This window comes from Ascaphus truei, chromosome 12 (assembly GCF_040206685.1).
Source record: "Ascaphus truei isolate aAscTru1 chromosome 12, aAscTru1.hap1, whole genome shotgun sequence".
NCBI classification, from domain to species: Eukaryota; Metazoa; Chordata; class Amphibia; order Anura; family Ascaphidae; genus Ascaphus; species Ascaphus truei.
In genome coordinates, this window is record NC_134494.1 from 16,387,646 (window position 1) to 16,403,035 (window position 15,390).

At 45.8% G+C, this 15,390-nt stretch overlaps 2 protein-coding genes across 4 annotated transcripts in view; one reads left to right on the top strand and one right to left on the bottom strand.

Annotated features, from left to right (window-relative positions):
• Positions 1-1,463, bottom strand: part of DEAF1 (DEAF1 transcription factor) — a 46,647-nt gene extending 45,184 nt beyond the window's left edge. The window contains exon 1 of one of the 2 annotated variants that reach the window (XM_075566814.1): positions 721-1,463. In XM_075566814.1, the coding sequence (XP_075422929.1) occupies positions 721-862 (142 nt within the window). In that variant the 5' untranslated portion in view covers positions 863-1,463. The remainder of the gene's footprint in view (positions 1-720) is intronic. The other variant, XM_075566813.1, reaches the window with a different exon arrangement.
• Positions 744-12,716, top strand: TMEM80 (transmembrane protein 80). 2 transcript variants are annotated; one of them, XM_075566815.1, is made up of 5 exons: positions 744-1,347; positions 3,006-3,022; positions 5,191-5,284; positions 5,797-5,889; positions 10,684-12,716. In XM_075566815.1, exons 1-5 carry the CDS (start codon positions 1,065-1,067, stop codon positions 10,887-10,889), a joined length of 693 nt encoding a protein of 230 aa, XP_075422930.1. In that variant the 5' UTR covers positions 744-1,064; the 3' UTR covers positions 10,890-12,716. The 2 variants fall into 2 exon arrangements, with proteins under 2 accessions (XP_075422930.1, XP_075422931.1); XM_075566816.1 differs by having other exon boundaries at positions 1,235-2,087.
• Positions 12,717-15,390: the final 2,674 nt, after the last annotated feature.

The window sequence follows — 15,390 nt, forward strand, 5'->3', positions numbered from 1 at the left end:
GGATCTCCTCAAGTACAAGCGTGCGTGACGTTGCGTGCGCCTACTATGGACCTGGCTTACGCCCGCGTTTACAGGGCATGCTCGCATGACTTTATGACGTGGCGACAGGTAGGCGTGGCCCTGACGTCACGTGAGTGGTTCGCCCTCAATGGCTGAACCGCTCATGTGACGCGGCCGTCACCCAGGAAATACCAATTTCTGCGATCTATTTCAAATGTGCGCGCTCGGACGCGTCTGTGGCGCGCTCAATTGGCAACATTACTTTGATTTGGCGTCTCGCATTATAATCACGGCCTAAAAGGGTAAACTGGGTATATGGCAGCATTACAGACCCCCATAGGGGGTATGTGACCGGATACAGCCCCAGCCTATGCTTAAAAGCTGTGTTTAAAGCAGCATGCAGTGGCTTAAGGGTTGCTCGTGTAATATGAGCTTGAGACAAAAGGTAGCACTGTGTGCTCATTTGCATGTCATTTCCCAGAATCCCTTGCTGCAGTGGAAGTGCTATGTGCTGGGCGATAATGGTGAAAGACAGGGTTGCAGACCTGTCTAAGACATGCAAATGAACATACAGTAATATTTCCATTTGCCCCTTCTAGGAGGTATATGACAGTCTACAGCTCCCCCTAGTGAGTATATGACAGTATACAGCTCTATCTACTTGGTATAGAGAAGTATATATCTCCATCTAGTGGATATATATTTGTATTACACCCTAACCTGTGTAACCGTTTCCTGGGGAGCTTCTTGTTTCAGAGCCCGTCATTACAGTCACCGAGGTGTCCCTGACAGCCGCGGCCACCGCGGCAACAGCGGCCGCGGCCTCAGATAACCCGAGTTGGACAGCTTGGGCTTCCTCCATCTCTCTCCGGAAACACCCGAACCCGCCTCCGGAAACACCCGAACCCCGCCTCCGGAAACACCCGAAGCCCGCCTCCGAAAACACCCGAAGCCCGCCTCCGAAAACACCCGAAGCCCGCCTCCGAAAACACCCGAAGCCCGCCTCCGAAAACACCCGAAGCCCGCCTCCGAAAACACCCGAAGCGCTCCTCCGAAAACACCCGATGCCCGCCTCCGAAAACACCCGAAGCCCGCCTCCGAGAACACCCGAAGCCCACCCGAAGGGATCCGGAAACCCCCGAACCCCGCCTCTGGAAATACCCGAACCCGCCTCCGGAAATAACCGAAGGGATCCGGAAATCCCCGAACCCCGCCTCCGGAAACAACCGAACCCCGCCTCCGGAAATACCCGAACCCCGCCTCCGGAAATACCCGAACCCTGCCACCGGAAACCCTCGAGCACCCCGTTCGGCCGAACTCGATCCGGGGTTCCGGAAATACACGAAGGTGTCCGGAAACACCCGAGCGCACCGCGATACCCTTGGCGCCGAGAGCTCGAGCTCCGAGTGCAGCCGAACCGCACCGAAGATGGGCAACCGAGTCGAGCGAGCGCGCATTGCGCATGCGCATTGGTTGCCAAACGTTGATTTGCTGTTTTTGGTCACGCCTCTTTACAGTGTCACCGCAGGGTGATCAAAATTAGAGAAGCCAAAAGCGTGGTGGGAGGCAGCCATCTTTAATATCGGTAGACACCACACTTAAATTTTAATCCCTTCAAATTAATCATTCAGGTTAACAGATCAAATAATATATAGCCGAGAGATTAGAATATTAATCTTGACTCACAGCATCAGTTTCTACAATGACTTCAATGGGGTCTCATTCAATCATATGATTTATTACTCATTAACAGTCAATGTCACTGTTGTTCAGTAAATAGGACAGATCGTCATACCGCAGAGGTTGAATGCCATCAGAGACGCTTCTACCCAAACACACAATTCACTTTAAAGTGTGAACGTCTCCGGCAAATCCCTGTGCTGGTAACCTCCCAAACAGAAAGCTGTGAGGGCAAGGTGCCCAAAACAATGATGGCCGCCGGTGGCGTGACACCTCCAGTCACGCGCCTGCTCACCGCGGCGGCTTCCAGCTTCGGGGCCGCTGACGGAAATAGCCGAGCGCAACCGAACTCCCCCCTCCCCCCACCTTCCAGACGAGCGGCTTGCACAAGATGGCGGCGGCCAGAGGTGAGCAGGCGACGCGTTGCCATGGTTACTACAATAGCCCCTTTGCCACAAGGCGCGGGACCCCATATAGACTGGAAAAATTGCATTAACTATGATATTTCTCATGGCATACACCTGCAGCCGAGCTTTTCTGTTCGGCAGATCGCCTTTTTCGTTAAATTAGGTGTCTCTCGGCAAGATGAATGCCTAAACCAGCACTAAAAACTATATATAAGATTTAAAAAAAAGTAATAAAGATAGCTGAATCTAATGTTGTGTTCATACTGTTTGACTTCACATCTATGACTGCGCTCTTGTCATACAATGTTGTTGTCCTCCCTCCAATAAAGTACTGCGCCGCAGAATATGTCAGCGCCATACAAATAAAACATAATAATAAAATGGGGGACGCGAAAGTAGGAGCGCTGTAGTTCCTTTGTCAGGGTGATACAGGATATGTATATGCTATGTATATGTAAAGAGCGTAGCAATAACGACGTGTGTTTATTTGTATGCACTAATACAGGGGTGGCCAACTCCAATCCTCGGGCTATCAACAGGCCAGGTTTTAAAGATATCCCTGCTTCAGGTGGCTGTTATTCTGACTGAGCCACCGATTAAGCCACCATTGTGCTCAAGCTAATACCTGGCCTGTTGGTGGCCCTTGAGGACTAGAGTTGGCCACCCCTGCCCTAATATATACCTGACATAGGAGTAGGTATCAATTCCTAAAACCCGCTTATCATTTATCAGATCAGTCAATGATCTTCAAGTTGCTGTAATAAGCTGAAGGTTCCCAGCGTCCACCAATGGGAGACAGGCGGTGGGGTACTCTTCTGCTCTCGCACACAGGCAGCAATAGATACTAAAGGGGCAGCTGGTTTTAAAGGGTTACTTTCCAAGTATTTACTCTAAACATTGTCTGTTTTTGACTTGCAGGAAACCGTTCATTGGTTGTATCCTTTTCACGCCTTCCTTCGGATATTCATCTCCCTTTCTTTACACCAACAGGATGTGACCTGCACTTCTGTGTGATGCGGGTATAGGCTCTTCTTCTGTAAGCAGGGTTGCCACCACTCCGGGTTTGACCCAGAGACTATGGGTTTTGGGCACTTACCTCCGGGCTACTGGTTCAGCTTCTTAATCTCCGGGTGGCGCCGTTGTGCGGCGGCATCTCCTGGCATTCTCCTGCATCCCCCCCTGCAACTCCAGTGAGCATGGCTGCGCGGCGGCAAACAATGCCGCGTTGCCATGACAACGGGATGTCACGCGCCGTCCCGTTGCCACGACAACTTAACGCAGCATAACGTCATGACGTCGCGTAGCGTCCCGTTATCATGGCAACGCTGCGTCATTTGACGCCGCACAGCCATGTTCATAGGAGTTGTAGGGGGAGATGCAGGAGGGTCGCACCACGCCGCAGCAGGTGAGAGAGAATGTTTTTTTACATTTCCTCTGGGTTGGTCTTCAGTAAAAGGTGGCAACCCTGTCTGTAAGGTGTGATAAGCGCAGGCGACGTGCCATCGCATTCAATGGGACTTCTCATGTGATAGCACATCACCTGCGCTATCACACCTTACAGAATAAGGGCCGTAGTCCTCTCCTGAAGCAGAATGAGTTCAGCGACTGCAACCACTGCAGTTCCCTCCACTCTTATGTATTTATTCACATAAAGCAGCAATCTTGCCCGATATTGATTTATTTATTTTTTTAAACAAAATCTAACTAGAACTTGGGGGGGAGGGGGGCGTCTCTGTGCTCCCCCAATATCTCAGGACGAACCAATTCTCGAGATGTTTGTTTTTTTTTTTTTTATGTCGGTGAGAGATAGAAAAAACAACAAGCATGTCAGAATATCTCATCTCTCCGGGACCGGTATCGCTGGAGCCGGGGGATCCCCGGACATCGGGGAACCACAGAGCAGCTCCAAAGGACTCCCGGTTCAGATAAATAAATGTAAAAAACAAGCAGAGTGCAATGCTGCTTTAATATATGGCCGATATTAGGGACTGCAAATTATACTCCATTTTTCCAGCTTTTTTCATGAAATAAAAGGAATGAGATGAATAATATAGCAGCAAAGATTGCATATGGGTACTACCAGGGATCTTTGGTGTGTGTGTACGTGTGTGTGTGCAATACAGAAGTGATGTGCTCACAGCTCTTCCTTAAACAGTCAGTTGTGTTTATTCAAAATCCAGGATCGAGATAACGGAACGACACGTTCATCCTGTATTTTCAATAAGCACAACTGATTGTTTAAGGAAGGCCTGTGAGTGCATCGATCCTACATTGACTTTAGCCCAGAGCACCCTTCTTTTACTGTGGTGTGTGTATATGTGTGTATGTATATATATATATATATATATATATATATATATATATATATATATATATATTCTCAAAATCATCATGATTGGTGAAATATGTTATCTACCTACCTATCTGGACCTCTTCACAAAGAATGAAAAGGATCATGATAATTGTTAATTTACTATTAATGCAGCAGTTCAAGCAGTGGTTTTTATTTTATTTTTACATTTTATTTTTTTCCCCTTTTAATATGTGCATCAATACAATCCATGCAATGATAAGTAATTAGCTAAGTTGCCGATCGAGCCGTTCTCGTGTGATCGATCAGTGAAGATTCGTCCCGCGGGTTCACTAAATGGCTGTCAGTGCAGCAGAAGAGGACCAAAAATGCAAAGTTCTGTGGGGAAGATCATGTGACCAGGCAGTCACTAGATACAATTGATGCACTGCTAGAGAGAGGGCAGGGCTCAAAAAGGGGTGTGCCAGAGCCTGTTTCAGAAGAGGAAGGGGATGTGACTTTGTAAATGGTTGCTATAGAAACAAAAAAAATGCTTGTTACATTATAATACATTAAACATATCATTTCAGAGTTTAAAAAAAATGCTACAAGTATTTTCTCATTGTACAGAACTGATTTATAAAAAATACACATGTAGGATATTGCTTGGTCTTCAGCTTTAAGCGTGTGTGTTTCAATTTCTCTACCTGCCTACAGATATAGATATATAGCCTTGATGGTGTGTGTGTGTGTGTGTGTGTGTGTGAATAATATATATCTAGTTTAAGAACTTCCTTGACACTTCTTAATCAGCTGTCATCCGTCCCCCTCCAGATCCTGATCTACCTAAATGCTGTGTATTATATCTTTTATTTCTTAGCTACACTACTCATGATCATTTATAAAAGTAAGTACACATGTAGGACTTAAGTGCTTTACACAAATGGAAACCGCTGATGATGAGTTTTGGTAAGGGTTTGATTTCCTCTGGCTCTTCCTCTTTTTCTAATGCATCAATCACCCAGATGTGATTAAACATGTCACTGCCATTAGTACACTCTGCTCCTAGGAGGGACTAACCCCTTAAACATGTCACTGCCATTAGTACACTGTGCCCCTAGGAGGGACTGACCCCTTAAACATGTCACTGCCATTAGTACACTTTGCTCCTAGGAGAGACTGACCCCTTAAACATGTCACTGCCATTAGTACACCTTGCTCCCAGGAGAGACTGACCCCTTAAACATGTCACTGCCATTAGTACACTTTGCTCCTAGGAGGTATTGACCCCTTAACCATGTCACTGCCGTTAGTACACTTTGCTCCTCAGAAGGACTGTCCCATTATGTTGCTTTTATAATTATTTCTGTGATCAATAGGTTTTCCCTATTAATGTGTCTGTATGTATCCTGATTTCAGGCCAGGTCTTCAGTTATCCTGACAGCAACCTAGCTCTGGATCTTGCTCTACTCTTCATCATGGCGATTCTTGAGTCCATCAGGCTGTACCTGGGTGAGTTGCATCATTATAATCCAATCAATTTAGTAACGGACTAACGGTGCAGTGTTTGTGTGTGTGTGTTGTGTCTGTAGAGGTGTTGTGTTGTGTGTAGAGGTGCAGTGTTGTGTGTGGGGTGTGTGTGTAGAGGTTCTGTGTTATGTATAGAGGTATAGTGGGGTGTGTAGAGGTGCAGTGTTGTGTGTGGGGTGTGTGTGTGTAGAGGTTCTGTGTTATGTATAGAGATGTAGTGGGGTGTGTAGAGGTGCTGTGTTGTGCGTAGAGGTGCTGTGCAGTTCTGTGTTGTGTGTAGAGCTGTGGGGGAGAGTGCAAAGTTTAGTAAGTGGCTGCATTTTTTATTGTGTGTGTGTGTGTGTGTGTCTGTGTGTGTGTGTGTGCAGCAGCAGTTTGTGTGTGTATAGAGCTCCAGTGTGTGTGTGTGTGTGTGTCAGCAGCAGTGTTTATGGGTGTAGCATGTGTGTGTAGAGCTGCTGTGTTGTGTGTGTGTAGAGCTGCTGTGTTGTGTGTGTAGAGGAGGTGCTTTGTTGTGTGTGTAGAGGAGGTGCTTTGTTGTTTGTGTAGAGGAGGTGCTGTGTTGTGAGTGTAGAGGAGGTGCTGTGTTGTGTGTCTAGAGCTCGTGTGTGTGTGTGTGTGTGTGTGTGTGTACACACACACAGAGGGGGCGGCAGTGTGTGGATATAGATAGATGCAGTGTAAGCGTATATAGAGATGGTTTCATGTATTTAACATTTTATTTTAATAAAAAAATCTATATAACTATACAAAAGTGTCTATTATTTATGAAAAAAGTCTACATTTAGCCTATAATAGTAATAATCCCCTCAGAACAGGGCATTACTGTCCAATAATGCCCAGGCTGGGTTAAAGTCCCTCGGCTTTGCCTCGGGCCTTCAACTCTGCCAGCCGGGGCATTATTGGCCAGTAATGCCCTGTTCTTCTTGGATTATTACTTAATTAACAGCCTATTATGAATCAGAGTATAAGGGACCAATAATTGAAACTGCTGTATGTTAACTGCCTCAAAAGCCAGTAGTATCAATGATGTAATATATATGTAGCTAAATAACTCTGAGCTACAAAGAGAAGGTGAAACTGCTACAAATAATGGTAAATGCAGATACACCTCAGAGTGTATGAAGATACAAAAACGGCAGATGTGCAGTGTCCAATTAATATTTGGATACTGCCTAGCAGAGAATGTCTCCCTCCGTGGGAAGCAATGGATGGAGGAAAGTAAACATAATTATGCCCCTTTACAAAGCATTACGACACAGGGTCATCCCTTAAGGCAGGGGGGCGCAAACTTTTTTCCCTGCGCCCCCCTGACGGCTGTCCCCTCACTCCCGCGCCCCCCCCAACCCCAACTTACCCGCGCTCCGGCGTAATGACGTCACGTTGCCATAGCAACGTGACGTCACATGACCTCGCAGCGTCATTTTGCTGCCGCGTTGCCATGGCGCCGCAGGGAGGAAGCCGCCGGAGCCACGGTAAGTTAGGTTTACAGAGGCCCTGCAGCTCCCCCGGCACTTAATTTAAGTGCCTTCGGGAAGCGCGCGGGGCCTCTGTAAACCCCGCGCCCCCCGTCGGCAGTGTCGCGCCCCCCCTGGGGGTCGCGCCCCACAGTTTGCGCACCGCTGCCTTAAGGTCTTGACAGTAAGGGCAGTTAAAATGTGGAATTCATTACCCATGGAGACTGTGATGGCAGATACAATAGATATCTTCAAAAAAAAAAGTGTTGGACATCTATTTAGAAAGGAAAAGTATACAGGAATATACCAAATAAGTAAACATGGGAAGGATGTTGATCCAGGGAGTAATCTGATTGCCAACTTTTGGAGTCAGAAAGGAAGTATTTTTCCCCCATTATGAGATAGCATTAGATGATATGTCACTGGAGGTTTTTGTTTGCCTTCCTCTGCATCAATATACTGGAAATACAAATATAGGATAAAGTATCTGTCATCTAAATTTAGCACACAGTAGGTTGAACTTGATAGACATATGTTTTTTGTCAACTACTATGTAACTATGAACTTGATGCACGTATGTCTATTTTCCAACCTCTTCTACTATGTAACTATCTTTAAGTATGTTTAAATAATGTGTTAATGTTACTGTGTAAACACGATGAACTGCGTGCTGGGTAGTGCTGGGTAGAGATGGGTAGTGCTGGGTAGAGATGGGTAGTGCTGGGTAGAGATGGGTAGTGCTGGGTAGTGCTGGGTAGAGATGGTTAGAGATGGTTAGAGATGGGTAGTGCTGGGTAGAGATGGTTAGAGATGGGTAGTGATGGGTAGTGCTGGGTAGAGATGGGTAGTGCTGTGTAGAGATGGGTAGTGCTGGGTAGAGATGGGTAGTGCTGGGTAGAGATGGGTAGTGCTGGGTAGAGATGGGTAGTGCTGGGTAGAGATGGGTAGAGATGGGTAGTGCTGGGTAGAGATGGGTAGTGCTGGGTAGAGATGGGTAGGGCTGGGTAGAGATGGGTAGAGATGGGTAGTGCTAGGTAGAGATGGGTAGAGATGGGTAGAGATGGGTAGTGATGGGTAGTGCTGGGTAGTGCTGGGTAGAGATGGGTAGGGCTGGGTAGGGCTGGATAGAGATGGGTAGTGCTGGGTAGTGCTGGGTAGAGATGGGTAGTGCTGGGTAGAGATGGGTAGTGCTGGGTAGAGATGGGTAGTGCTGGATAGAGATGGGTAGTGCTGGGTAGAGATGGGTAGTGCTGGGTAGAGATGGGTAGTGCTGGGTAGAGATGGGTAGTGCTGGGTAGAGATGGGTAGTGCTGGGTAGAGATGGGTAGTGCTGGGTAGAGATGGGTAGGGCTGGGTAGAGATGGGTAGTGCTGGGTAGTGCTGGGTAGAGATGGGTAGTGCTGGGTAGTGCTGGGTAGAGATGGGTAGTGCTGGGTAGAGATGGGTAGTGCTGGGTAGAGATGGGTAGGGCTGGGTAGAGATGGGTAGTGCTGGGTAGAGATGGGTAGTGCTGGGTAGAGATGGGTAGTGCTGGGTAGAGATGGGTAGTGCTGGGTAGTGCTGGGTAGAGATGGGTAGTGCTGGGTAGAGATGGGTAGTGCTGGGTAGAGATGGGTAGTGCTGGGTAGAGATGGGTAGTGCTGGGTAGAGATGGGTAGTGCTGGGTAGAGATGGGTAGTGCTGGGTAGAGATGGGTAGTGCTGGATAGAGATGGGTAGAGATGGGTAGTGCTGGATAGAGATGGGTAGTGCTGGGTAGAGATGGGTAGTGCTGGATAGAGATGGGTAGTGCTGGGTAGAGATGGGTAGTGCTGGATAGAGATGGGTAGTGCTGGGTAGAGATGGGTAGTGCTGGGTAGTGCTGGGTAGAGATGGGTAGTGCTTGGTAGTGCTGGGTAGAGATGGGTAGTGCTGGGTAGAGATGGGTAGTGCTGGGTAGAGATGGGTAGTGCTGGGTAGAGATGGGTAGAGATGGGTAGTGCTGGGTAGTGCTGGGTATAGATGGGTAGAGATGGGTAGTGCTAGGTAGAGATGGGTAGTGCTGGGTAGAGATGGGTAGTGCTGGGTAGAGATGGGTACTGATGGGTAGAGATGGGTAGAGATGGGTAGAGATGGGTAGAGATGGGTAGTGCTGGGTAGAGATGGGTAGAGATGGGTAGAGATGGGTAGTGCTGGGTAGAGATGGGTAGTGCTGGGTAGAGATGGGTAGAGATGGGTAGTGCTGGGTAGAGATGGGTAGAGATGGGTAGTGCTGGGTAGAGATGGGTAGTGATGGGTAGTGCTGGGTAGAGATGGGTAGTGCTGGGTAGAGCTGGACATCATTTTCGCAGAAATTCAAATCTGCCACCAATTTGAATCTCAAAAAGAAAGATTTGAGATTTTTTTTTTTGAGACCTATCTATTTTAGTAGAGTCTATACCCTAATAAAATTCCCCCCAGATAACATATGGAGAGACACCGGGCTCAAAAAGGGAACACATCTTAGATACCTGGGAGATGTGCAAAGTATATTTATAGTATATTTATACTCAGTTTTAATGGGGTGTAAATATGCAAGGTTTATTTAAAGGACTCACATCCCACACTTCCTTAAAAGATTTCTAGAAGACGTATATTGACAAGTTGCCAGACCCAACAGGATCAGAACCCTCAACCTCTGCTATTCTGGGCAGCAGCTCTAGCAGGGTGAGCAAACGTGTCACATCACTGTCACAGCATACTTTTCAACTGCTCACACATGAAGCCCCTCCCCCTGGCTTCCTTTAAAAGCAGGCCACTTCCTGATTGCCTGTTTAATGTTCTTTGTGCACAAAAGGGAGCACGTCTGAGATACCCGTGAGATATGTTAAGAGCTACAGGTGTGAGCAGTGGCGCTCAAAATGATGTTCTGCCAGTGGTGCTACCCGTCAGCTGGTTTAGCTCACACTGCTAGAGCTGCTGCACAGAATAGCAGAGCTCGTGGGTTATGATCCGGTTGCGTGTTCGGCAAGAGTTTGCACAGGCAACCAAAATATTAATTTATTTATTTGGATCACCAGAATGACATAGCAATCATGAATCACATAATATTCATGGGGTGGCCAGTTTGGGAAAACTGTATGAAGTTGTAAAGATGGTCAAGTTCAGGATTTTAAAATCAACCAAACTCCAGAGGTTTGTATAATCCCTCTGTGTTTACAAGCACGGGGAGGGGGGGGGGGGGGGGGGCGGGGAATAGGAAGTACTTGAATAGAAGAAGGGAGAACGAGAGAAATAAGAAAGAACAAATGCATTGTAGCCCTCTGGCAGCAAATAGGTTATATCACATCTGCCTCTTACAGGAACTAAAGGGAATCTGACGGAAGAAGAGATCCCTTTGGGGTTAAGCCTGATCATCACCGCAGGGAATGTCATCCTATCCGTATACTTCTTAGTATGGGAGACGTATATCCTCAGAGCGGACCTCATCATCAACATCATCCTACTAGTCCTGTACTGTCTGGAAGTGGTCCTAGAAGTTTTCACTATCGCTTCGTTCTTCCGTTAATTGAATATGGGGGACCTTTCTGTCGATCTGGTAACCACGTCACGGAAAACCCCTTTGATGGAGGAATGGATTTAAACATTTTTTATATGTTACTTCAAATTTTTTTATGGAAATGCAAGGGAAATGTAAAAAAAAATTCTTTCACTGAAGGATATTAATGAATACAAAACAGTGTTTCTTCCATAGAACTCCTCCTATTGCTCCATATAACCACTCTTTATAACTCCCATTGCTTCATATAACCTCTCCCTTTAACTCCTCCCATTGCTTCATATAACCGCTCCCTATAACTCCGCTTATTCCTCCATAAAACTATTCTCCTAACTCAGCAGCGGTTATATGGCGCAATTGGAATTACAGGTAGAGAATATATAGAGTAAAAGGGAGCAGCTATATGAAGTAATAGGAGGCGTTATAGGGAGAGCGGTTATATGGAGTAATAGGAGGAGTTATAGGAAGCGGTTATATGGAGCAATAGGAGGAGTTATAGGGAGGGGTTATATGGAGCAATAGGAGTTCTAGGAAGCGGTTATATGGGGCAATAGGAGGAGTTATAGGGAGAGGTTATATGGAGCAATAGGAGGAGTTATAGGGAGCGGTTATATGGAGCAATAGGAGGAGTTATAGGGAGCGGTTATATGGAGCAATAGCAGGAGTTATAGGGAGCGGTTATATGGGGTAATAGGAGGAGTTATAGGGAGAGGTTATATGGAGCAATAGCAGGAGTTATAGGGAGCGGTTATATGGTGCAATAGGAGGAGTTATAGGGAGAGGTTATATGGAGGCAATAGGAGGAGTTATAGGGAGATGTTATATGGAGCAACATATGCATTTGTTTTCGGGCGACGTCGCCGGCACTATAAGCGCGGCCTTAGGGAAGAGTTACTTAGGGGAGTGGTAGTGAAGCTGATAGTAGTTGCAAATCATATATTCCACTAAGGGGGGGGTTTATGTCGCTTACTTATCCATCATAACCTGACTGTGTCTGGGTCTCAACCACTACCAGCTTCACAATGCAGAATCAGTGACCAAGCTCACAAGGAAGTAACGCTGTCTGTGAGCAGGTCCACTGACTGCACTTCCCTGTCCCAGGCTGAGCTGTCCAACCTGTATAATGCTGCAGGGGAAAGCTGTGGGGAATCCATGTAATCGCTAAAGTGACACACTCAGTGTGCTCATTCACATGTGATTACCCATAATCCTTGTCTGCAGCTTAACCAGTGTATGACATGCCAATGGGGTGAATGAGTCAGATTTGGGGACCTGAGATACACCCATGGGTTTCCTTTCTTTGCTATATTATGTACTGTTGAAGGGTTTATGTAACTTCCTGACTCGCCATAACATATGTGCGCGTGTGATGTGTATACGGGGCAGCTTTAAGGAGTGTGTTAAACAGCCCCCTATGTTTATTAAAGGCTGTTTCCTACTCACATCAATGACATCAAACATTGGTATGAGGAAAGGCCCAAACCACAGCTTATGATCAAAATCACGATCCCTCACCGTACTGAGGTGCGGTGCTGGACTCTTTCAGCATTGGAAGGGTTAAACAAAACTGCACCGGCAATTTTGACGATATATGAAATAATATACCAAACAAATTGACCAATTGTTATAGAAAATGTCAGCGTTTCCCCTCTCCTTTGCGGAAGGTCTGATTAAGCGTGGCCAATCTGATGCTGGTCGTCTGTTTGCAAATATTTTATATTTTTCCAACTGGATGTGACATTTTTTATTTTTTAAATTGGGATATAAATTATATTTATGCAATGATTGTGTTAATGTCTCTGTATATATGAATAAAACATGTATATATGAATAAAACATATACATACAGCTCAACCCCCTTACAACGCTGTGCTTGGGGTCCAAAGAATCACATCGTGCTATAAGCGGATCGCGTTAGAAATTATGTACAATTGTATGCATTGTACAATAAAGTATTTAAGACGCCAATAATCGTGTTGTAAAGTATTCGTAAATACGAAAAATTGGGAGTCACGCTTACATCGCGTTATAAGCGGATTCGTGTTGTAACGGATCGCGTTATAACGGGGTTGAGCTGTATTATCAAAGTATGTGGGATCCCCCTCTACAAGAACCGATTTGTCCCCATACACTGTCGTAGCATTAGGGGTTAAGTCAACGCATTGAATTTTGGGCCCAGATACACAGAGATTTACTTAAGTGAAAGCATGGTTAAGTGGCATCGGGAATCTTCAGAGCGTAATAATGCAGCGTTTAAGTGCTGTTTTTGGCCAGAGATGGCATGACAGTAGCTAATATTGTGCAAAAGAGGCATTCGCCCTAACAACGCATATCCACAGCAGTCCGTTATAAGTAGCGCAGGGATTTAACTTGGCGTTGCGCACATCCTGGGCTTTTACAGGGTCAGGAAGGGTGTAACACCACCGTTGTTGTTACTATTATTATTATCGTTTCTTTGTAAAGCACCCACATATTCCGCAGAGCGGTACAATGAGGGTACAGCGATGTGATCATTACATAAATAGAATGACTTACAAATAAGGGCAAACAGATTTACTTATTTCTAAAAATGTTTTACCAGGAAGTAATACATTGAGAGATACCTCTCGTTTTGAAGTATGTCCTGGGCACAGAGTTATAACAATACACGGTTACATTAAAAGAACAGGGTTATACGGTCAATTCACAGACATTTCATGGACAGGTAAGAGTTGGAAAATTGGATAAAGGGGCTGGTGAGTTTCAGAGAAGCTTTAACATCAGCAAACGGCTCACAACCTTTGGCTGCCCTTCGACTGTCCGCCTTTGGGGTTCAGATTGAATGCAGCTACAAATACAAAAGTTCTTTGTCATCTTGGCTCATTAACATTCCTCTGGGTGGGGTTGACGTTCCACAAAGTACAAGCAAATGTTAACCCTTGGTCCTGTGCAGAGGGGAGCAGCTCTTGGGGAGTAAACACTACTTGTTTATGTAATTGATCAATTTCCCAGGAATATTTATTCGTATTTGCTACACATTAAATATGTTGAGGGTAATGCAGTTAATACACTTACTTGTAAGTAATTATAAACATCATTACCTGCGTGGTTTGAAATCACAGAAAATGATCAGTTAGGGATATCTGACTCCAATTGGATTTTATTAGCTTATTATAATAATGCACCAATCCTGTACACAGCGCTTCCCAAGATAATATACAAGCAGTATACCATACAAGGAAAATACTGATCCAATACAGGAGCATCATACCTACATGTCAGGATAAAATATCACACTTGTCTCTTGTATTGTGACATTAGATGACCACACCATGAACAAGCATCTGTAGCCGTTATCCTGACATTCAAGCTTTTGGGAGTCACACATTTTTTTGCATTTAACCCACTTTGAGTGTGTCCTCTTTTTTTTTTTATTGGAGCACATTTTTTTTTATTGTGTTGCACATCAGTAAATTCACTTGAATTATTTAAGACCTGTCTGTGCTCTGTTGTATTGATGAGGCGTCTATCTGTTAAAACCAATAACCATGCTAAAAGACATTGCAAATGGGATCCCCCAATGACTGATGGCCCAATGACTGATGCGGTAACACGGATTTTCATACTCTAAATAACATGAGGCAAATAACAGTTCCTGGTCCAGATACAAAGAGGTTCCTGCTGCTGAGAGATTACAATGTAGAAGGAATAAGGGGCAGTGTTGGAACAAAAGGTAAAGGGGCTGCTTTTTGTGGGACGGAGTATGCCTCAGGGTGGGGTAGGGTGCAGCCGCACAGCTGATCTCATTGAGGTTTGAAGGTGTGGATGTTGGGGGGTGTTAGGTTTAATTTAACTAACCTAGCGTAACTTACAGCATTATTTCCTTCTCCTTTCCTCTCTGTTTCTACGAGTTACACCCCTAATCAGGGTCTGGGTGGGAGTAACGTCACCTGTTGGTAAGACCTGTTTAACGGCCTGTTATCCGAAGCCAACGCCAGGCAGTGCTAACTTCACATGGTGTTACGCCGATGCTAATGATATACAACAGCCGTTGTTTTTGCACATAATTAGCTTTGGGGATATTCGTTAGCCTCAGGAAAAATAACGTCTGGTAATGATTTTGAAGCGGCCCGTTTTTAGCACTGAATTAATGCACCGCGGTGTATCTGAGCCTAGATGGTTTACCACTGAAGTCCCAATCCTTCGTGTATGTCCGCTGACAGTACCAGTATGTGACACAAGGGGTCAGTGTTGATAACTCATTTATAGTAATGTTTGTGGGGAATTTTAAAGCATCAGAACATGTTTTATATATTTATTTATTTTTTTTAATAGATTTGAAGCAGGGGGTCTCCAGAGCTGAACCCCATTAATTTCAGCTCTACGGATCCCCTGCATCCCGGGATACAGACCTCTGTAGGGGGTGCCGGTCGCCATGGCTGCAGACAGATTTCCTGGGGCCCAGAACTGGAGTTTCGCCCGGGCCCCCCCTCTCGAAACCTCACGAGACCCCTCCTCTATCCCCCCCACT